At 36.6% G+C, this 22,996-nt stretch overlaps 2 protein-coding genes across 2 annotated transcripts; both read left to right on the top strand.

The window, feature by feature from the left end:
• The first annotated feature begins 5,110 nt into the window (after positions 1-5,110).
• Positions 5,111-12,909, top strand: LOC126714883 (uncharacterized). Its single transcript, XM_050415287.1, has 14 exons — positions 5,111-5,439; positions 6,321-6,465; positions 6,613-6,680; positions 6,787-6,840; positions 6,969-7,052; positions 7,153-7,238; positions 8,458-8,538; positions 8,951-9,081; positions 10,357-10,398; positions 10,933-11,009; positions 11,089-11,179; positions 11,260-11,341; positions 12,242-12,314; positions 12,538-12,909. Exons 1-14 carry the CDS (start codon positions 5,342-5,344, stop codon positions 12,701-12,703), a joined length of 1,278 nt encoding a protein of 425 aa, XP_050271244.1. The 5' UTR covers positions 5,111-5,341; the 3' UTR covers positions 12,704-12,909.
• A 1,217-nt stretch (positions 12,910-14,126) lies between these two features.
• LOC126714882 (protease Do-like 1, chloroplastic) lies at positions 14,127-20,379 on the top strand. The gene is made up of 8 exons (XM_050415285.1): positions 14,127-14,636; positions 14,724-14,846; positions 16,200-16,371; positions 16,878-16,915; positions 18,614-18,812; positions 18,987-19,139; positions 19,372-19,506; positions 20,069-20,379. The coding sequence occupies exons 1-8, from the start codon at positions 14,194-14,196 to the stop codon at positions 20,144-20,146; spliced, it is 1,341 nt and encodes a 446-aa protein (XP_050271242.1). The 5' UTR covers positions 14,127-14,193; the 3' UTR covers positions 20,147-20,379.
• The last annotated feature ends 2,617 nt before the right edge of the window (positions 20,380-22,996 follow it).

Raw genomic sequence — 22,996 nt, 5'->3', positions numbered from 1 at the left:
CTTTCTTCCTTTGCTTCGTACTCTTCCCTAATCTGCCCGATCACTAGCTTTGAATCACTTTGGATTAACAAGTTTTTAGCACTAAGTGCCTTTCCAAGCCTCAGTTCCGCCAGTATCCCCTCGTATTCAGCTTCATTGTTGGTGGCCGGAAATTTTAGTTGGACCCCATATTTTAACACCTCTCCGTTGAGGGTAGTTATGACAACCCTTACTCCCCCCTTCCTCTGGGCTAACGAACCATCAGTTTGTATCGTCCATCTATCAACTCCGTCGGTAAGGCTATCTTCGTCGGGAAGGGTGAACTCTGCAATGAAGTCCGCCAGAGCTTGCGCCTTGACTGCCGTCCTGGGATGGTACTCGATGTCAAATTAACTAAGTTCAATCGCCCACTGGACCATTCTTCCGGCTGCCTCAGGCTTGTTCATTGATTTCTTGATTGGTTGGTCCGTCATTACGAGGATAGGATTTGCCTGAAAGTATTGCCTTAGCTTGCGCGAGGCCACTATTAGCGCAAACGCGATCTTTTCAATCCTTGGATACCTGGACTCAGCCCTTTGGAATGCCTGGCTGATGTAGTAAACTGGGAGCTGCTTCACGCCTTCTTCTCTGATCAAGGCTGCACTTACTGCTGAGGCTGACACTGCCAAGTATAAGTATAGATCTTCCCCTTCTTTGGACGGGCTCAAGAGAGGTGGACTGCTCAGGTAATGCTTTAAATCCTGAAACGCTGCCTCGCATTCGTCGGTCCAGGTAAAAGCTTCCTTCAAGGTCTCGAAAAAGGGCAGGCATTTGTCTGTAGCTTTGGAGACGAACCTGTTTAAAGCTGCTATCCTTCCCGTGAGTTTTTGAACTTCCTTGACGGTCTTGGGTGACGCCATGTCGATGATGGCTCGCACTTTCTCTGGGTTTACTTCTATTCCTCTTTGGGACACCATGAATCCCAGGAACTTTCCCGAAGCTACCCCAAAAACACACTTACTTGGATTCAACCTCATCTGGTGTTTTTTGAGGGTTGCAAACGTTTCCTTCAGGTTGTCCAGATGTGTGAGTTCTTCCTTACTCTTGACGAGCATATCATCCACGTACACTTCCATGTTCCTGCCAATCTGTTGACTGAACATTTTGTTCACCAACCTCTGATACGTAGCTCCAGCATTCTTCAATCCAAAAGGCATTACCTTGTAACAGTAGAGTCCTTGACTCGTGATGAAAGCGGTTTTCTCCTGGTCTTTCTCAGCCATCCTTATCTGGTTATATCTCGAGAAGGAGTCCATAAACGTCAGTAACTTGTGCCCGGCTGTAGAGTCCACGAGCTGGTCTATTCTCAGTAGAGGGACGCTATCTTTCAGGCACGCCTTGTTCAGGTCGGTGAGGTCTACACACATCCTCCATTTTCCATTTTCTTTCTTTACTAGGACGACGTTCGCGAGCCATTCAGGATAGTACACTTCCCGGATGAACCCTGCCGTTAAGAGTTTAGTAACTTCCTTTGCAACTGCTTGATCCCGTTCTGGGGCGAAGGTTCTTCGTCTTTGCTGGACGGGCTTCCGTTCCGGGTTCACATTTAACTTATGCTGGATGACCTTTGGATCTATGCCCGGCATGTCCTCGTGACTCCATGCAAAGACGTCTAGGTTTTCTTTAAGGAACCTTATGAGTCTTGTTCTTATCTCGAGGCTTAAAGTCGTTCCTATCTTTGTCGTCTTGTTTGCTTCTCCTTCAACCAATTCCACTGTTTCCAGAGCCTCCATTCTGTCTTCTTCCTTTTCTTCAATCATCCACGTGTGGTTCTCCTTCACAGCCAGGGCGGCTTGATAGCATTCTCTTGCCAGGACTTGATCTCCTTTCACTTCACCGACGCCATTATCTGTTGGGAATTTTACCTTCAAACAGTAGGTGGACATCGTCGCTTTCCACTTGTTGAGTGTGGGCCTCCCAATGATGACGTTGTAGGATGAGGGGTAGTCCACCACTAAGAAGTCTAGCTGACGGGTCAGCTGCACCGGGTAGGTCCCCACCGTCACTGTCAATGTCACTATGCCCTTGGGGTATACCCTGTCTCCGCTGAAACTGACGAGCGGAGAGTCAAAGGGGCGTAATCTCCTTGGATCCAGCCTCAGCTGATGGAAGGCTAGGAGGTAGATGATGTTTGCTGAGCTGCCATTGTCGACGAGGATTCTTTTGGTATTGAATCCTTCTATATTCAACATTATGACCAAAGGATCGTTGTGGGGCTGCTTCACTCCCATGGTGTCTCCTTCCTTGAAGGATATATCCTGGTATGTTCGTCAGTGCTTAGACGGAGGTATGGCGTGGACATTGTTTACCTGTCTCTGGTACGCCTTCTTGAGTGATTTAAACGATCCTCTTGAAAATGGCCCTCCTGTAATCGTGTTTATCTTCCCGATCACCTTGTGTGGAGGCTGGGACGGACGGTCGTCATCCTGGGAAAAGGATTCATGCTGGATTTTATTGTCGTCTCTGAACTTGCTATATTCTCCTTTCTTCACATATTTCTGTAACTTCCCTTTCCGTATTAACTCTTCTATCTGCTCCTTTAGGTCTCTGCAATCTTCCGTGTTGTGGTCGTGATCTTTATGGAACCGGCAGTACTTGTTCTTGTCACGGACATTGGGGGATGAGTGCAATGGTCTGGGCCATTTGAGATAATGCTTGTTCTTGATCTGCGTGAAAATTTTGTCAACAGACATAACCAAAGGAGTAAACCTTACCGTCCGAGGACTTTTATCATCTTTCCTTCTATTCTCGTCATTGTTCCGGCAATTCGGTCGCTCTTTCTTCTGCCCCCTACGGTCGTCTTCCTTCTTTGCCTTGTTGCCTGGCTTCTTAGCATCCTTTATGACAGCTAAAGCATCTTCAGCATTCATGTACTTCTGTGCTTTCAGGAGCATTTCCGCCATCGTCTTTGGTGGGTTCTTTGCGAGGGAGGCCACGAGATCTCTGGACCTCAGCCCCGCCTTGAAGGTCGTCAGCTGTACCTTGTCGTCGGCTTCGCCTACCTCTAGAGTCTCCCGGGTGAAGCGTTTAACATACGACCTCAAAGTTTCCTTCTCTCCCTGTCTTATGGTGAGTAAGTAGTCTACCGGCCTCTTTGGACGTTGCCCCCCTATGAAATGGCGCAAGAAGGCACTACTCAATTGATTGAAGTTGTCTATGGACGAGGTCGGCAACTTCGTGAACCATTCTCTTGCAGCTCCTTTGAGGGTGGTGGGAAAGGAACTACACAATATCTCGTCAGGTGGTTGTTGAAGACCTAGAGTCGTCTTAAAGGTATTAAGATGATCCTGAGGGTCTCTGAGTCCGTCGAATGGCTCAAGTTGAGGTAAGCGAAACTTTGACGGTACAGGGCATTCAAGTACCGCCGCGGTGAAAGGCGAGTCCGTAACCCTTACCATTCTGTCTACGCTTCGGTCCATCTTCTCCTTAATGGCGCTCCTCAGTTTGTCCATCTCCTTCCTCATTTCTCGAAGGAGATCTGAGTTCTGCTCGTCCGGAGTAGTTGGCCTCTGAGGGGTACCTCTCCTGTGGCTATCCCCTTCTCCCTCCAGGTTACCCTTGGACCAGTTTTCTTCCTGCTAAGCCTGTTGAACTTGCTGGAGTCATAGCTTCATTTCCTGGTTTTTTTTGGTGAGTTCTTCAATGGTGGCTGCAAGGGCTTGAACTTACTGGGCCAAGGCTGCTGAATATGGGTTGGATTCCATCTGAATGTAGAGGATTGATGGAAACTATGTTTTCAAATATGAATCTGAAAATGTCGTCCCCACAGACGGCACCAAACTGATGAAGCATGAGTTCGTCAGTCAAAGTGGGCAGATGGAGCTTCTTGTTGATGTGAATGTATCCTCTAAAAGGGTCACCGGTGTGGTGCCTGTCACAACGCCTCCGATGTCAAAGTCAGAATAATGAAAACACCTTATGAAATGAAAAATGGGAGAACAAAATAAAGAACCAGAGTGCTCTCTCAAAGTGTGAATGTATATTCGTACCTTTGGTTTACAATGTGGAGGCTTTATATATGTGGCTTTGGGTGCTAGCCGTTGTGGTGGTTAATGCCCTTCATAGTAACGCCTCCTCCTCAATAATGGGGCTTTTAATAGCTTCCCAACGGTCTGCCTAGATGATTTTGTAACTATTCAGGTCATTGATCGACTGCATTAAATGACTCTCTTACGTTCGTCAGGGATGACTAGTTTCTTCGTCAATAGGGATGACTTCGTCATGAGAGTTATCTTCGTCATGATAGGTAACCTCGTCACTCCCATCAGAATGTACATAATTCTCTATATTCTAGGTATCCATTTTTGAAAAAATGTACATAATTCTATACATTCAACGTACATATTTTTAAAAAATTGCACAAGATTGTGTATATTCAACATGCACATTTTCAAAAAATGTACATAATTTTATACATTCAATGCTAGACTACTACTATAAAAGTTAGACTATTTTTTATTGGTACTCTAGTTATGTAACATATTATAAGTCTGTTTAAAAAACTCTATATATTATTTTCGTGTTCATAGGTTTTAATAAGTATTACTGTTTTTTTTTTTTTTAAAAGTACGCATTGCAATTAAATACATACACAATTTCAAAAAATATACACAATTTTGTATATTCAAAGTACGCATTTTTAAAAATTGCACAGAATTGTGTATATTCAACGTGCACATTTTCAAAGAATGTACATAATTTTATACATTCAACGCTAGACTACTACTATAAAGGTTAGACAATTTTTTATTGGTACTCTGGTTATGTGACATATTATAAATCTATTTAAAAAACTCTATATATTATTTTCGTGTTCGTATATTTTAATAAGTATTATTGTCTTTTTATTTTTCAAAATGCATCGCAATTAAATACATACACAAATTCAAAAAATATATGTAATTTTGTATATTCCAAATACACTTTTTTCAAACAATATACACAATTTTATACATTCTATACACTGTAATTAAAGATATCATTTATGTATAATTTTAGTCATTAACTTTTTTAACAGGTCATGATTTATTTAACTAACAAGACATTCATAAATATTTCCTAAAATGAATAAATTAAAAAAATAGAAAAACCCTAATTGCCGTGCATCGCAAGTGCCACGTCATTAGGCTCGCCGTTGAGTAAGTTGAAAGCTTCTTGGAGTTGAGGAAAGATGCGTGGGGCTGGCGAGAATCCAAAGCTTCTTTCTCGCTCACTCTATGCAATTTCAACCTTCAACTTCAACTTTAACTTTAGGTCTATTTAAGAAACCCTAAACCCCGTTTTCACTGTCATTTGAAAAGCACAGAGAGAGTGAGAGAAAGAGATGTGGAACTGGTTCGGGAATTGGTTGAAGCAGCCACCACCGCCAGTGGTGCTCGTCCCACCTCTCTTCGATTTCCCTCCTCTCGCTGCCCGGACCAGGTTCCTTTTCATATCAAACTTTTACCCTTAGGAATTTCAATTCTTCGAGAATTGGAATTGGCCCTTTTGATTTTTCATTATTTAATATAAAAAAAATATAAAAAGATAAATACCGGTGTATTTGGATATCGTTTATTTTATTGAAACTGAAAAATTATTGTTGAAAGTCTTGTAAATAAAAATAAAAATAAAAGATAATTGAAATAGTACAGTAAATCCATAAATAGTAAAAAAAACAATAAAGTTATAAATAATAATAAAAATAAGTAAAATAGTGAAATAATTTTAATTTTTAATCTCTACTCTATGAGTTTGGATGTTGCTGAAAATTGAAAGTTTAGTGTCTTTTTTTGTGGGCCTTGTATACTGTTTACGGGACTCATAAAGTATGGATTTCAACAAATTTTAAGTTAAAATTAAAGTATGGATTTCAACAAATTTTAAGTTAAAATTGAGTTCCATGGCATTATTCACACATTTAAAAATTATTTTGTTATAATATTTTTAGTTTTTAATTTTTAGTAATAAATGATATCCAAACAGACCCTTATACAATAATCGAGGTTTACAATGCTTACAATACAAGTAGGATTGAGATTTTGTTGCTTAGACTACAAGTATGATTAGGGGTAATGGACTAGGTCTTTGCTTTGACTAGGGTTTAACAAATATTAATATTCATTTGTGACCATTTGGTTTTGAAGAGGTAACTGTTAACTTAAAAGTACTCTATTTGATAAATACATGTTTGAGTGTGTGTACATATGTAATAATTGCATTTTGTCCTCCTTTAATAACGGGATGGAGGGTGAGATCATCAGTTCAAAACCCACTGAGTGTGTGCATCATAACTGAATGTATATGTCTATGACGTGATGTAGGATGTTGGAGTCATCATACGACTTGTTATTTGGGAAGCTTGCTTTGAAATGCCTTTTTGAGGACTATTTTGAAGAAGCACGGCATTTCAGCTCAAGAATTATGCTAAAGCCAATTGATGACCCTCATGTGGATTTGGTTGCTACTGTATCCGTTAAAATCTTTCTTCTTTGTTTTTACTAATATATCTAGTTCTTGTATGAGATTGATTTTTTTTTTTTGGATACTTTTTGTTGAAAATATGAGCCATGAGGAATAGAGGAATTAGATTTTTTTTTCCCTTAGCCTAATTAGGTTTCAGGTCCACTTGATAATCAGCCTGACGAGAACATTGTAGGAAATGCACTATTTCGCTGGCAAAGGTATTGTAGAATTAGTTTATTGTTTGTCATGTCTTCTTTTTTCGTAATACAGTATATGCTAATTGAGTTACTAAACACTGTTTTTATGATTCGTTTCTGTGAACAGTGATGTTGATGATCCTAATACATTTGTGGACCTTTTTGTATCGAGCTCTGACCCGTAAGAAACTTTTATGTTAAGTAAATAATTTCACTTTCTGACAAAAGGCCTCTCCTCCCTCCAGGCTGGTTTTCCCCCTCTCTAGCCATAATTCCTTGAATGTTACTATGTTTGTGCTGTCGCTTCAGGATTTTGCAAATGAGGTCATCTGCTTACTACCCTAAATATGGATTTGGAGCATTTGGTATTTTTCCTTTGTTACTGAAGAGAAGGTTAGTTTGAATCATTAATTCCATCTTTGCAGCTTCTTTAGCTAGTTGGTACATTCAAAATTCAGATGCACTTTGTTGATGTATCTACCTATTCCTGCAGAGTATCTTCTGAAGATTATGGTGTTTTTGGATTGAGATATGGCTCAGGAAATTTGTCATTTGGAGCCACGTTTATGCCTTTATCCTGTATGTGATCTGAGTTTTAGGACAATAAGTTCCCTCTCTGTGAACACATGATATATGAGGCACTGTTCACTAATTTAGATCTGCTGTGATCACTATTTTCTGGCTGTGAGAATTTTTCCTAAAGAGAGTATAATTATTAATTTCTTTTGTTTTTTTTATCGCAATCAATTTCTATACTATAACACTTGATATTATATTCCCCCCCCCCCACCCCCCCCCCCCCCCCCCCTTTGTTTTGAATTTTTTTTTGTCCATTATTTTTAAGCTTAAACAATAGTGGCTAAAATATTGTTTTTGTCCCTAAAGTTTGCATGAATTTTTTTTTTCCCTAAACTTAAAAATTTTGTTTTTCACCCCTAAAATTTTTAAAGAACTTTTTTCAACATATTAAGTATGAAAATAGGGATGAAAAAAATATTTTTCAAAGTTTAAGGATAGAATGCATAACATTTACAATATTTTAAGGACGAAAAACAAACATTTTAAAGTTTATGACTGGAAAACCAAATTCATGCAAACTTTAAGGATGAAAAGAATATTTTAGTCAACTATACTTAGAGTTGTTGGTTCTAAAGACTTAGGGGGAGGGTCAGGGAAATGGAGAAGCCATAGCCAGCTGCTTACTACATCATTTTAGATGGCCCATCTTTTTTTGTAAGGGATGCCTTCTGATGTGATACTTTTCTTTTTTGAGAAACAAACACACACACACACACACAAGAGAGAGAGAAAGGGGTTCTAACACAAAGACACACCACAACTCCACTCAAAAGCCATGCTAATTTTTAAAGGAGAGTGGGACAAGTCATACTACACACAACATACTCTCTTAAGCAATGTAGGACAATTTCCAAGGTGATACTTGGCCACAGAAACTGTTCAAATTTATTGCAAGATCCTCACTAGTAATATGTGCTAGAACCTTGTTCATCAAAAAATATAAAAAAAAGTGCTAGAACCTTGCTAAGAATATAATTTATCAGTTTGCTCCCCAACCCCCCACCCCTCTTTCCATCCCTTTCCCCAAATAAAAAGAAAATTTTTGTTCAACCCTTCTGAGACTGCAGATGAAAATTGAGATAGTAACTCTCTTCTTATTCCCATTTGATTTTTAGTTTTTCATGTTGCAACCTTGGAAATATTATGTGTACACTCACAAAACTATCATATGGAATATGTGATGAAAACCTCTGAATTATATACTCATCATACTTTCCAGTGAAAGATGAATTTGCAAAAAGTGTATGGTTGGTAAGCAAGGTGGGAAGGCTAACTGCTGGAGTGCAATATGAGCCACAGTGTAAGTTTTACTTGCCAAATTTCTTATATTAAACATTTTATGCCAATTTGTTAAACAATTAGTTGAGTTTGTGAATTGGCTCTCTGGCCTATGCTGAAATTGCTATTCTCACATGTTTCTATTCTTACTTTAAATGTTTCTATTTACCCCTGGCTTTCTATTAATGTTTAATTCAGTGTCAAACTCAAGTTTTTTTCTTGATAAGTCTTGGAAAAAGATGCATTTCGTCTCTAAGAATGCTTTGCATGAATGTGTCATTTTGCTCAGTGGGTGTCATTGTTATTTTTTAATATCCTTTCAAGTAGGTCATGTTGCATGTGTGTAATATGAGCACTATATTATGTGACACTGGAATTTGAGCAAGATCTAAATTGACTTTAATTGTTTAACTTTTTAATGCTGCTTTTATTAGATGGAAGCAATGATCGTGCAAATTATAAAAATTTAAATGATTGGAGTTGTGCAATTGGCTATGGAGCAGGATCAGGCAGCCCCCTGAGTCCATCCTTCAATTTTGGTATTGAACTTGCTAAAAGTTCTGAGGTTTGTTCCAGATAGTTTCAATTATATACCCATTTGAATATGTGCCTGACAGTTTCTCTCTCTCTACCCCAAATGATTGCTTCATTTGTATCAGAATAGATTCAGTATTATTGCTAGAAATTAGAATGTTAAAGCTGTAATATAAAACAGAGAAGAAGAAGAGATACTTGGGATTGTTTGATCACTGTGATTTTGCTTTAATCCCCACTTGAAATGAGAACAAAGAAAGAAGCTAATTTGTTGGTCTTTGTGAGCTACATATTTCATGGTATTTCACAACTTCTTATACTTGCAAATAGCAATAGATTTCCTCATTCTTGGACTCCGTGGCATTGTTCTCTGTGGGATGTTATTTTAATGTAATTATGCTGCAATTGTGCCTATGTTATCCTCATGCCCAACATTGAAAATTTTGACTCGAGAAATAAAGGCAACATAGAATTAGCCTTTTGTTTCTTGCTTTTAATATGATTGTTTAATGAATCTTGTTTTCAAACTAATATGTGATGTGTGTTTGATAAATTTCTAATCAATTTGCACAGGTGGATGTACAATTCCACAAATCAGATTTTTTTTTTTTTATCATAGATCCTTCTATATATTCTGAAGGCAAAGCTGTCCACACGCTAGATGCATAGGCAAACATAACTCTTTGCCTGTATGGAGTCTTTTACAAAATGGCTCTGGAAAGAAACTCGATGAAAATCTGGTAAAAGATTGGGGCATGGTTTGGGAATTCAGCATGATCTAAATACTTGCAAAAAATTTCCATAAAAAAATACTTACAAGCAATTATTTGTCATGTTTTCTCCACTAATCTATTTCATGTGATTTGATAAAAAAACACTAAATCACCCGTTAACTGTGATTGGAATGATGATATGGATCTCTCACCCTAATTCAAGCTACACATGAAAGGAACTTTATGCTTTTAACTGTTAAGCCAATTATATTCATACAACATTGTGACTTCTCAAAGAAGATATCTATCATGGTATGATCTTGGTGGCGAGAATAAGATTTTTAGTCTTGGGTTAATGTGTCAAATGATGGATCACCTTTAATATTTTCCACACTGAAATCAGTGTTTGATCTTGGATCAACATGTTGCTTAGTAAATTTCTTCAAATTTTCGGGTAAAAAAAATCTCCAAATTTTGTTAATTTCTCCCACTCATTATCCCTACCTTGCATGCTTGCATGACTCCATTTGCAATATGTAACTTAATTTTTTGACTTGTTTTGCTGAAATGTCGTATGCTGATATAACCTGCAGCTCATTGCCTCATTCTATCAACATGTGGTTGTCCAAAGACAGGTATGTATCTTCTTCTTTTTCCTTCCTTGTCCTTGTCTCCTGCATGGCCTTTTATTTTTCAAATGCTTGTTCTTATTGATCCTCTGTTAGGCTTCTAACGGAGCGCAGGACACTGACTATAAATATATTGTTTCTAGGTTGTGCAGCATTTTTTGAGCTATATTTTTTGTTGTGTACTTCTCTTCAGGATTAATGGATGGGTATCTACTTGCATGTTTTTAAATCACCATAGGACCCTGTTTTAGTCAGGCCAACAATGGTTATGGGTGGCTAATTGAGCCCCTTGCTTGGTTGGTTGATTTGGAATAAGATGTGTAGAATCTTGACCAAGTATGTTCATTGTGCAAGTAATATATGGATGCATGTCATTTACTACAAAAACCAATTTCCAGTATTATGCCCCCTAAACATCCATCCAGAAATAACTGTAATTATCATTCTTTTTTCTTGTTATATGTTTTTGTGATGAAGTTTCTTTCTTTTATTAGTTCAAAATTTTTCTGATGAAGTCTTTGAACTGCCTCAACTAAACAGATCCAGAACCCCCTTGAAGAAGATGAAGTAGTTGGAATTACAAATTATATTGACTTTGGCTTTGAGTTGCACTCAAGGTATTACAAATAAGTGAATAACAGAACTGATTATAACCATTGTGGTGATATCTAATTTTGTTATGATTTTGTTTTAAAGGGTCGAAGATGCCAATGCATCAAACAAGATCCCTGAGTCCACTTTTCAAGTGGCTGCATCCTGGCAAGCCAATAAAAACTTCTTGCTGAAGGTAGTGCTTCTGGTGCAACCATGTGCTTTATAACTACTGATTGTATCAGGTTTGAAAAGTATCAATACCCATCTTTGCAGGGAAAAGTGGGGCCTCAGAGTTCATCTGCGTCCTTGGCATTCAAGTCATGGTGGAAACCTGCTTTCACTTTCAACATTTCAGGTGCCTGTAGTTGGTTGATTGTATCATGGTTGACCAAAAAATTTATTTTTATAGTTACAATTAGATTTAATACTTTCTACTTAATTAGACACGTAGGTATATACAATTTTTCTCATGAAACCTTTGTGTATTAGTTGGTGAGGCTGTGCCACTATGGTATGTGTCCGACTTGGTGGACTGGGAGATGCACAAATGGTTCAGTGCATTTTATTAGAAGCCTATACTAATGTCTGAAGAGTATTCAGACCTATAATTGCAATGGAACTGTTCCATGTTAACATAGTGTGTGCTATATCAATGCAGTATTCAGGATGTAAATGCTAATAATAATAGGTTAATTACTTGTGAAGATGGTGCATTCTTTAGATAGTATATATAGCATTGTGGAATTATGTAGATTCCATTTGATGTCCCACTAACAATAAAACCTTAGTCTCAAAATTTTATGATCAACTATGGATCCTCAACATATTAGTTAAGGTCGGCCACATGTATTATTTTTCCTTCACTCTATTCTATGATTCTATCTAAAGTCATACTCTCTATTAGTTCTTAATTGACATGTCATTTTTTATTACTATTACTAATCTGATTTTTAGTCTCCCTCTACTTTTTTTTGTTTGCTCAACTTGGATCAACACACACTTTCTTAACGGTGCATTAGTTGTTCTCCTCTGAACAATTGATTTCTTGACAAACAATTATTTTGTCTGATATTGATGATGTTTGAAACATATCTAAACTTGTGCTCTTAGATCTGCTTTGAGTTGAGCCTGAGTAGCAAAGAATTATAGAATTGTTTTTATCATCCATAGGGCTAGTTTTCCTACGATAGAAGATGCACCATTCAATTATTTATGGGTTTCTACTACCAACTCAGTAAATCCCACTATCTTGCAGCTACTAGAGATCGTGTTATTGGAAAGACAGCCTTTGGATTTGGCATTCGTGTCGAGAATCTGAGAGAAGCCAGGTTTCTTGTTTTTTTGCTTTTACTTTTCACCCCTTTCTTCTTAAAATTATTGTTTCCAAATATGTTTAGTTCTAATCATCATCAACTTCTGCCCTGCAAGCTCAAATATTTTATGGATTTTCATATTAGTAAACAATAACTTTTACTTTATAAGTTATTGGATTTGACATGCTACACCAATTACATCTGTCAGTAATAGAGTTATCATCTTCCTATTTTGCAGTTATCAAAGAGCTGATCCAAATTATGTAATGCTTACACCAAACATGGAGCACCTAGCAGAGGGCATTGTTTGGGAAGGGAAGCGTCCTATGCTACAATCAGACGTCAATGCTGGAAATTTTGATGGCATACCAAGGGAATTGCGACCTTTTGATAAAATTTTGTAACTTTCTTTCTTTTCCGTAGGATTGATTTTTGTTGAGTAGTCATTCTACATCAATGAGTTAGAGCTCTTTTGTTTTAAATTAATTTATAAGAACTGTTGCAATATGGGATCTCTGATTCATCAATCTTTTGAAAATGATGCCTACGGTTCAGGGACCACAATTACCATACTGAGGTGAAGAAATCTCACTCGCTCAACTTTTTTCTTGATAGTGGGCTTCTTTTTTCAATGGATAGGATGTGAAAATGAAATTGTGAAGTGAAATGTGGTAAGCATAATAAGGTTAGAAGAAGGTACTCGTTGGATCACGTGTGTGCTTCGGCTATTGCCTAGATCTCTCTTTTCTAGTGTAGAACATTCCTACGTGACAGGATGTGTTAATAATGCAACGTAGGTCTTCGTGCTCATCTACTTTGCAAGTAATTTGATTAAAGAAGGAAATTAATTTATCAAAGCTATTTTAAAATCATAAAAAGGCAAGTTTGTTTCCAACTTTACTTCCTACAATTTGCTATTTAACTTCATAAATAAAAATTGGACACTTAACCACATATCATCTTAAGTATCAAAATTTTCTAATAACAATTATTTTAAACGATTAAAGACACTTTGAAAGATCCATAGAGGCTTGCAATTTGCATTGCAAATTTTCTATTCCAAGTTCTCATGATTGGTAAATAGCAATAGAGAATACTTCATGTAAGCTTTAGGATGTAATGCATTCACTTATATATATACACCATCCAACATTGGAGACCATTGCAATTTTTTTTTACAAGGCTACCATACAATTTGAAATCTATTACACGTGCTTAATAATTATTGCTCTTTATTCTTGCATTGTCAAGAGTGTTGTACCTTAATTAGTTAGCATCCCGTTGTAACTACTGAATTATATATATATATATATGAATAATATTTATTGCACACAAATTGTTTTACATAACTTAAAAAAATTACTAAAATCATGACTTAAAGTTACAATTTTCAACCTAGAAATTGCAACTTCAAGTCATAGATTCAGTTATTTTTGGACTATGTAAAATTGTTTGGGTATAATAAACACCGAGTCAAAGTAAAAATTAAAAAAAGAAAAAGAAAAAAGAATTGTATCAAATTAAGTTAACCAAAACACATAACTACTGTCAAAAGTTTTATAACTCTTAACTAATTATCCATTCCTAATAATTTCAAAGAAGACATCAAATCTCCCTCCCCTAATAATTAGTAATTATACCCATCCTTGCTACAAAATATAGAAAGAAGCAATGGAATTAGAGAAGTATGAAAACGACGGTCGAGAAAGCCCACATATAGAAGCAAGTATTATAATATATAAAAGAAGTATGAAAACGACGGTCGAGAAAGCACACCTATAGAAGCAAAGCACAGTAGCACACATATAGAAGCAAGTATTATAATATATAAAAGTAGGTGATGATCTCATAGGAGTCAATCCCTTAACAGCAGCTGTCCAGTCTGTCCAAAAGAATGGCTGCTTCTTCACTCCTCAACTCCACATTCTTCCACGCCTCTTCTCCACCACCACCATCACCATACAACAGAAAACCAATTTCCTTTCCCTCCTCCTCTTCCAAATCCCTCTTTCCTCCCCGCTCCTCCCTTAATCCCCTTATCCTTTCCATCCACCAAAACTCTCTCATAACCCCAAACTGTAGTAGTAACAACAATAACAACTACCTCTTCGCCAAACAAAACCGCTTCTTCTTCTTCTCCTCAGCCGCCCTAGATTCCCTCCTCCTTCTCTGCGCTTCACTCGCCTTATCCATCTCTCTCTTTGTCGGCGATGTCGACTCCGCCTCCGCCTTCGTCGTCACCACTCCCAGGAAATTACAGACCGATGAGCTCGCCACCGTTCGCCTTTTCCAAGAGAACACTCCCTCCGTTGTTTACATCACCAATCTCGCTGTCAAGTACTTCACTATGTTCGGCTATTTGTGAATTCGGCTGTGCTTGCTTGCTTGGTTTTGATGCTTTCGATTTGTATTGTTTTGTTTTAGGCAGGACGCGTTTACTCTGGACGTGTTAGAAGTGCCGCAGGGTTCGGGTTCAGGGTTCGTGTGGGACAAACAGGGTCACGTTGTTACCAATTACCATGTCATTCGTGGCGCTTCTGATCTTAGGTTCGTTCGTTCCTTCATTTTTGTTCTTTTCATTTACATGTTTTTTTTTTTATCAATCCTTTCTCCTTTTGGATGGTCTTCTGTAATAATGAAATGGATTTGTGTGATTGTTTTTTAAAAAAAGAAAAGGGATTGGAACACTTCTATTTTGGGGCCATGCCATTTTGCTTTTTGGAATGGAGATGTAGTTTTATGATAACCAATCAATCTAGATGACCAAAGCTGTTGAGGGTACTCGGTGTGAAGAAAATAGATTTTTCTGATAAGTAACTTTATTAGGAAACCAAAGATGAAAAACAGTACAATAATTGTTGGGCACATCCATATTACATCATTCATACATGGGAAGTACACAGGTAGGTGAGTCAATAGTAAGCAAGGAAGAAAATTAATAATAATGACAATTCATTTGATCTAAAAACTCCATTACTCTAGATGCTGAAGTCAAATCTTTTGCCTATCCCTACTCATATTGAGAATAAGAGACCATAAATCGCAATCAGCGTCATGGTGAAAGAAGAGGTGATCCACTGACTCACCATTGTGTTTGCACTTACAATGCCAACTAGTGATTGTAATGGGTTTTAGCATGTTGTCCATTGTTAATATTTTAATTAAGAGAGATGCTACGTCTACAACATTTTTACAACAAATCACAGGTGGTTAGTTGTTATTGGTTCAAATTTCAAACTAACGCTAAGATTACTTTTTTGCCCCAATTATAACAACTAATAACAACTTGCCATTTAGGATTTGTTGTAAAATTGTTGTAGACATATCATTTCTCTTTAATTAAAGCTGCTGTCCTCCAAAAAAAGAAAAAAAAAATGTTACTTGGGGAGGAACTTTAACATGCCATATATTGCGCCAAGGAAACCATCTGTCTGGAAGTTATGGACACTTATATACATCTTCAACTGTTAGGGAAGTTGTTACTGGCAATGAGCATGATTGTATACTCATACTGCTGCTTATAATGTGGCTTCTCAGGAAACAGGGATTGTTAAGTTTTCACTTTTCAGTCCTTATCCATATTAGCTGCTGTGCCCGAACTACTTTTGTCAGCCTACGAAATTTTCTCACCTTTGTCTCTGGAGAGCATAGAACTATTTGCATTAATGACTGACCAGTGTCTTCAATTGGCGCTGGTTTTGATTATCATGAATTAATTCCTTCACTGAGTTCTTTGTTATCTATGACATGCGATTCCCCTGTAGTCAAACCTGCTGACTATAATATATGTTTCATGTAAGATTTTATTCTCAAAAAGTTTCAAAATGTCATATCAGGTTGTCATTTTTAAATTTTAAGTTCCTTATTGTTCGCATTTAAATTGGTGCTAGTTCTGTACAGAGTCACTCTTGCTGACCAGACAACTTATGATGCAAGAGTTGTTGGATTCGACCAAGATAAGGATGTTGCTGTGTTGCGTGTTGATGCACCCAAAGACAAACTGAGACCCATACCTGTTGGAATCTCTGCGGACCTGCTTGTTGGTCAAAAAGTTTTTGCTATTGGAAACCCTGTGAGTGTTAGTTTTACATTGCTTGCGTAATCTATTTTTTCATTGCACTATTGCTTGAAATAGTATTGTTTATCCAGTATGTGAACATACTACTATTCTGAATTACTGAGAACATTCACTTTTGGCAGCCAAGGGAATAGTTTATTTCTTAATAATTTCAAAACAGCATAAATTTTTCTTTTAATATTTTTAATCCATATGCATAGTGCCCAGTTTGATATTAAGCATGAGAAAATTCATTTGCTTTCATCTCATCTTCCCAAAAAAGTGCCTGGAAAAACTTTTTTTCCCCCTATATCAGGTTTGGCCTAATATCAGAGAAAAGGCTTCCAAATGGTTTGTGGTTGGTGCATTTCATATTCATCAGAGCTGGTTACCTATGGTTGAATCCAACTCTACATGTTGTCAATGATTGCCAAATCAAGACTTTGATCATCATATACCATTAATATTATTAATTCTTTATTCCAACCAATTAAACCTTTGTCTTAATTTCTTTTTTGCAGTTTGGACTTGACCATACTCTTACAACTGGTGTTATCAGGTACTAAACTCGTTAAAGTTTATTTGCTCAATGCTAGTATTTGTGATATATAATAGTGTTTTGACATTTTTTAGAAGTGTTCTAAATTTTGTGCATGAACCTTGTTTAATATAGCCAAAGTTGCTAAAATGCTAGTGGCATTGGCTGTGATTTTTTTGTTGTTTCACATTTTGTGAAGGACAAGGGTTAGCTACAAAACTAGTTGTAGCCTAAGGCTACAAACTGCCCCAAGAAATTGACTAGTGTAAAAATGGCATGTGCACTGCACATGAATACTTAACTAAACTTAACCCAACAAACCCTAGTTAACCACACCACCTATTAAAAAAAATAAAAGTACGAATGCATATACATTCTCTCTCTCTCTCTCTCTCTCTCTCTCTCTTTTCGACGTCTCTGTAACCCAGCTCCCACCGGTCAACCCAAACCCTCTTCTCCCTCCACTGGTCACCCCCAAACTCTTCTCTATCTCCACCACTGGCCCACCCAGTCTCCGCCGCTCAAAGCCACCTCTTGTTCATCTATCTGCCACTCCATTCATGTTGCAATAATGCAAAGGATCTGAAATAGTTTCAAATTTGCTTTTGCAAATTCAGCAATAAGATATAAATCATAAATACATAGGAATCAATGATAAAAGTAAAGAACCTAGACTCATAAACCAGCAGCATATGTTTTAACATAATAACAAGCAACGACACAACCAACTTCTTTTACTATTTTGACCAAAGATACATCATCGATTTCTTTACTTGTTGAGATAAATACAACCAAAATCCTATGGATTAGCTCTCCCTTTGTTTCAGGCAAATGAGTACCAACGGAGCTTGTATCATAAACATGGATTTCTTTTGTTCTTCTGCTTCTTTTACTATTTCAAACAAAGAAACATCCTCAATTTTTCCTTTCATTGTTGAGATAAATACAGCCTCTGCATATGAACACGAATCCATAAATTCTAGTAACTTAGAGAACAAATTGAAGGAATAAAATGCAGATCTTTTGTGTTTGTCTGCAAAAGGGTAGTAGTTTTGAGCAGCAGAGCGGCAAACAAGAGGTGGCTTTGAGCAGCGGAGACTGGGTAGGTTGGTAGTGGAGACAGAGTAGAGTTTGGGGGTGACTGGTGGAGCTGGTTTACAGAGAGAGAGACAGAGATAAGTAACTCAGAGATAAATACGTATTCACATATATATATATTTAATACGTGGTGTGGTTAACTACTTGGGTTTATGGGGTTAAGTTTAGTTTTTTTTTTTGAGGAAAGGGTTAAGTTTAGTTAGGTAATCACGTGCAGTGCACATGCCATTTTTACACATGTCAATTTATCTGAGTTGTTTGTAGCCTTAGGCTACAACTTTGTAACTAAACTTTGTACTTTTGTGAATCCTTTTAGTATTTTGGAAACAACATACATTATATAATATTTCTATTTATTTACAGACTAATGGAGAAACAAAAATGTACATGAACAAGTTCAAATCTCTGTGTATGTACTTATCAAAAAAAAAAAAAAAAACTGTGTGTAATGTGTATATGTGTGTGTGTGAACTATTCATATTTGTCCTGTATTAATATCTTCTGCTGAATTTCTCAATATAAATGTGGCCTTTTCATGTTATTTATCAAGAAATAAGCATGCCTTGAGATTTATATGAAAATGTGCGTTTACTAAAGTGATATTTCTATTCTTTTCTTTAGTGGGCTTCGCAGAGAAATCAGTTCTGCAGCTACTGGCCGACCTATTCAGGATGTTATACAGACAGATGCTGCCATCAATCCTGGTAATAGTGGAGGGCCTCTATTAGATAGTTCTGGAAGTCTGATTGGGATAAACACGGCTATATATTCTCCATCTGGTGCATCCTCTGGTGTTGGATTTTCAATTCCTGTTGATACCGTGAGTTATTTTGTAGAATTTTCCTTTTTATTTTGATAGGAGATCTTAGTTATAGGCATCATGTAGATCTAATTGAGATACAAAACTTCCTTATCTTTATGCTTTAGACTAAGTTGCTATCTTCTTTGTTTTCGGTGAGTGACTAAGTCACTATCCTAATTCTTACATATCCAGGTAGGTGGCATTGTTGACCAGTTGGTGAGATTTGGGAAGGTTACAAGACCAATTTTAGGAATTAAGTTTGCACCTGATCAATCAGTGGAGCAGTTGGGTGTAAGTGGGGTGCTTGTCTTAGATGCTCCTGCAAGTGGGCCAGCTGGTAAAGCGGTATGTACGCTTTCTATCTTTGAGCTTTATGTTACATGGAAATGAAATTTCCTGCCAGGAAAGTGTTGTGCTCATTTTCCTTTAAGAGTTGTATATATTATTCAAATTAGTTTTGTGGTTATTAGGTGAGATGCTTTGTTTTGATCTTCCTTCTTTTATTGACATTAGCTTCTTTAGGTTTGATAGTTTTTTTCTTCCATTCAATGAGAGTTGATCAATCTCTATGCTGCAGGGCCTGCAACCAACCAAACGTGATGCCTATGGTAGACTCATTTTGGGTGACATCATAACATCTGTGAATGGTAAGAAGGTCACCAATGGCAGTGATTTGTACAGAATTCTTGACCAATGTAAAGTGGGCGAGAAGGTATCTCTCTCTCTCTCTCTCTCTCTCTCTCTCTCTCTGGGTGGGATGGTGCAAGGGGCAGAGATAATTTTTCAAAATGAGAAACTCTCTGATGACAATATGCAATTGAATCAAAGACTTCATATATTAATTTTTTTAGTGATGAAGTAAGATAAATATGGTTCAAGACTGCTTTCAATAGTCAAACAAATAGTTATAGTAATCCATGATTACACGGGGATGTTTGGTAAAAATATTTATATATGATACACATTTATTTAATAAGTATAAACAAATAAAAAGTCGATTATAAAATGTATAAAAGAACATGCATAATTTAATTAGAATTCTGTTAGAGAAGATCAAACATACTTAAATGAAATTGTTTCTTGATAATTGTTTTATCCAAAAAGAAGCCCAATACTAATAAAAGTTATTTAGTATTGGGCTTCTTTATACTTATCAAAAAAAAGTATTGGGCTTCTTTATCCAAAAAGATTGACTAACATAGTTTAGAATTATTTTTAAATCTAAAAACCAAGTTAAAAAATATTTGTTTCTTATTAATTATTTTGGCATTCAGGTGACTGTGGAGGTGTTGCGTGGTGATCACAAGGAGAAGATTCCTGTAACCCTTGAACCGAAGGCTGATGAGTCATGATATGCCTAGCGGTCCTGCACGTATATTTTAGGTACATGTATATTTAAGCCCAGTACATATAGGATGAAATGTCATTATATTTGTGTATTAATTGTTTCTTGCTAAGGGGTCCTGATGTACATATGTATTGCAAATGCTGTAACAAAGTTTTCATATTCTTGAGGTAAAACTGTGCAACTGTAATCTCCTTTAATGGGTATCAATTGAAAGCAAAAAAGAATTAAAGAACTAAAGTTGGATGTAAGAGCCATACCTAGTAGCTCAGTACACTTTACTGAACTGCCTAATCTTGTAGCATGCTGCAAGCAGCCAACCAAGCTCCCTAATTACGCTAGGTAGTCATCATTATGGTTTCATTGTCAGTGTTAGAATTTCAGTGACTTTGGCCCTTGTAGTCTGCTGTAGTGAAGTGCTATTGATTCTAAAATTAAGAAATCATCACATTTGTCATGGCATGGAGTCCAGACATTCAGGCATGTAGAGAACACTGTGTGTCAGTGTCTAGTAATGAAGGGATAAGGATGGAGTCCATTTACTTGGTTGATTCTGTAAGTCATGATCAAGGCAGTGCATGTACCTTGCAAAGTAGCAATTCATGGTGAATGGTGTACAGGTAGTGCAGTACCATTAACAGAGGATAATTTTATCTGGAAATCTCAATACGGAGGGTAGGTTTGTCTCTTTCACCTCAATGAATCTGATAGGGGATGAATTGGGCCATTCTACAAATACTGTAATCAACATCTCTTTCATTTTTTTTTGCGAGTGGCAAGTTGCAGGAGACTCCTGCATATGTGCTTATGCTTTTGTTATCAAATAAAAATCATGCCACTGTCACATGTTGAATGTTTTACTTTATGTTTTGCCAATCACAATTTTTCCATATTCCTCTTTTTTTTCATTTTTTCTTTTTATATTATTATTATTATTTTTTATTTAAAGAAGTTTAAAATGAGGAAGGAAAAAACAATGCTACTGGAGCATAAAGTGGAACTCTAAAAATGAGATAAATAATTTTTATTCTTTGTTATCATGGTGCATGCCAGCTTCAAATAAGAATTTATATTTTGTGTAACTATGAAATATAACATCCCTTTAAATATAAGCGTCAACTCCACAAGTGTGACACCCATTCTCATATGAAATGGATGTTACATGTAACTGTTAAACATAATACCACTTCGATAGACGTGTTGAATGAGGGAAAGGGAAATTCTTGAACTCCCGCATTCTTTAAGGTCTAAGTCTTAACTCTTTCTGCAATTAGCTTGATAGTAGCTTGGCTATGTTAAATGCGTTCCAATGCTCAATTCTGGTTAAGAGTTACACCTTCAAGAAAAGATCCTGATGTGTGCTCTGATTAGTGTGTTCTTTCACAGTCAGTCCACTCTGGCGAGAGAGGACAGACTACGTACTGAATTATTGTTAACAATAATTCTGTGCCCGCTTAAATAATCAATAAATGCTTCAAACAGAGGAGGACGGTGCAGGATTAATGATTCTCTTTATGAGTACTACCGTATAGGACAAAGTGTCTAAAAATGGATAGAATTGAATTGGCCATTGTCAAAAGCCTACTACACCTTTTAAACATAGATCACGTAGGTTTTCCCAATTTGGAAATAGTGCATTTGCACAATGTTGGTGCAATAATGAATATGAACTTTTCACTTTTGACTACGGATTCCTGCTCCTAGTGAAATAGGAGTAATTATTGCGTCACATCAAAAGGCACAACATTGGCCACAACTCGCCCATGTAACGAGTTGTGGTTGGTGGAGAGGTATCCCCACATGGACCAATCATCAACCCTCCACCAACCACAACTTGTCTTATGGGCGAGTTGTGGCCAATATTATGCCTTTTGGTGTGGCACAAGAATTTTTTAGTGAAATAGCCAATCTTGAGGTGCCCTCAAAAAATAAAGGTATTCTGACATTAAGGTTTAATTGTTTTAAGAGCAAGCAAAGCCGGCCCTAGGCCTAGGCCATGGCCTAAGGCCTCCTAACATGGAAAGGCCCCCAAAAATGGGGGCAATAAGTTTTTTTTGTTTTTTTATTATTAAAGAAAAAATGTGAGTTAGGTATACATTTTTTTTCACAAGGCCTAAAATATTAGAGTTGTGGTAGTGTATTACAAAAGTCTTATAAATTGATATGTCACTAATCACATAAAGTAATCCAATACTAATTTATTCTTTTGTTGAAGTATCACCTTATTGTCACATCAATTTGTAAGCTTTTGTAATAAAATTTATAGTAAGTTTAACATTTTATCCAAAAAAAAATATGAATTAATAGAAATGCAACCTAATCTCCATTAAGTGAATGAAAAATGCTAAAGCTAATACAAATTTTACAACAAAAAACTTATAAACTGATGTGACAATAATATTATTGGTGTCACTTAAACAGTATAATAAATGAATATTTGAATAACTTTTTTTGAATTGGTGATATGCTAGTTTATAAAACCTATATAGTAAGTATCATTAGCTTACTTTGGGTGAATTAGTCATATTAATAAGTATGAATTAATAATAGATTTGAAATAAAAAATATATAATAATAAAAACTAAATATTATTTAAGTGATATTTAGATGTAAAAGGCCTTTAAAATTTCCACCTTAGGCCTCAAACTATCTTGGGCCGGCCCTAAGAGCGAGCTTGCATCTTGGAAAATAATTGGAGAGTAACTCTCATGGCACATCAAGGAACAATCTAGATTGTCAAGAACCTTATGGTACACTGGTATTATTCAGTCTCTAATTGAAGAGCACTTGGATTTCAATTCAAATCTCCTTCCCCGCTTGTTTTTAAGTGCCAAGAATTAAAATTTAAAAAAAAAAA

Source organism: Quercus robur, chromosome 2 (assembly GCF_932294415.1).
Source record: "Quercus robur chromosome 2, dhQueRobu3.1, whole genome shotgun sequence".
Taxonomy (NCBI): Eukaryota; Viridiplantae; Streptophyta; class Magnoliopsida; order Fagales; family Fagaceae; genus Quercus; species Quercus robur.
This window is presented reverse-complemented; position numbering and strand designations above follow the sequence as displayed.

Excerpts from the sequence above, each read along its gene's own strand:
- LOC126714883 (XM_050415287.1), top strand. The coding sequence starts at position 5,342 with ATGTGGAACTGGTTCGGGAATTGGTTGAAGCAGCCACCACCGCCAGTG. Across the intron at positions 6,681-6,786 it reads GCACTATTTCGCTGGCAAAG|TGATGTTGATGATCCTAATA; the intron begins GTATTGTAGAAT and ends TTCTGTGAACAG. Across the intron at positions 8,539-8,950 it reads AGTGCAATATGAGCCACAGT|ATGGAAGCAATGATCGTGCA; the intron begins GTAAGTTTTACT and ends TGCTTTTATTAG.
- LOC126714882 (XM_050415285.1), top strand. The coding sequence starts at position 14,194 with ATGGCTGCTTCTTCACTCCTCAACTCCACATTCTTCCACGCCTCTTCT. Across the intron at positions 16,916-18,613 it reads CTTACAACTGGTGTTATCAG|TGGGCTTCGCAGAGAAATCA; the intron begins GTACTAAACTCG and ends TCTTTTCTTTAG. Across the intron at positions 18,813-18,986 it reads TTTCAATTCCTGTTGATACC|GTAGGTGGCATTGTTGACCA; the intron begins GTGAGTTATTTT and ends TTACATATCCAG.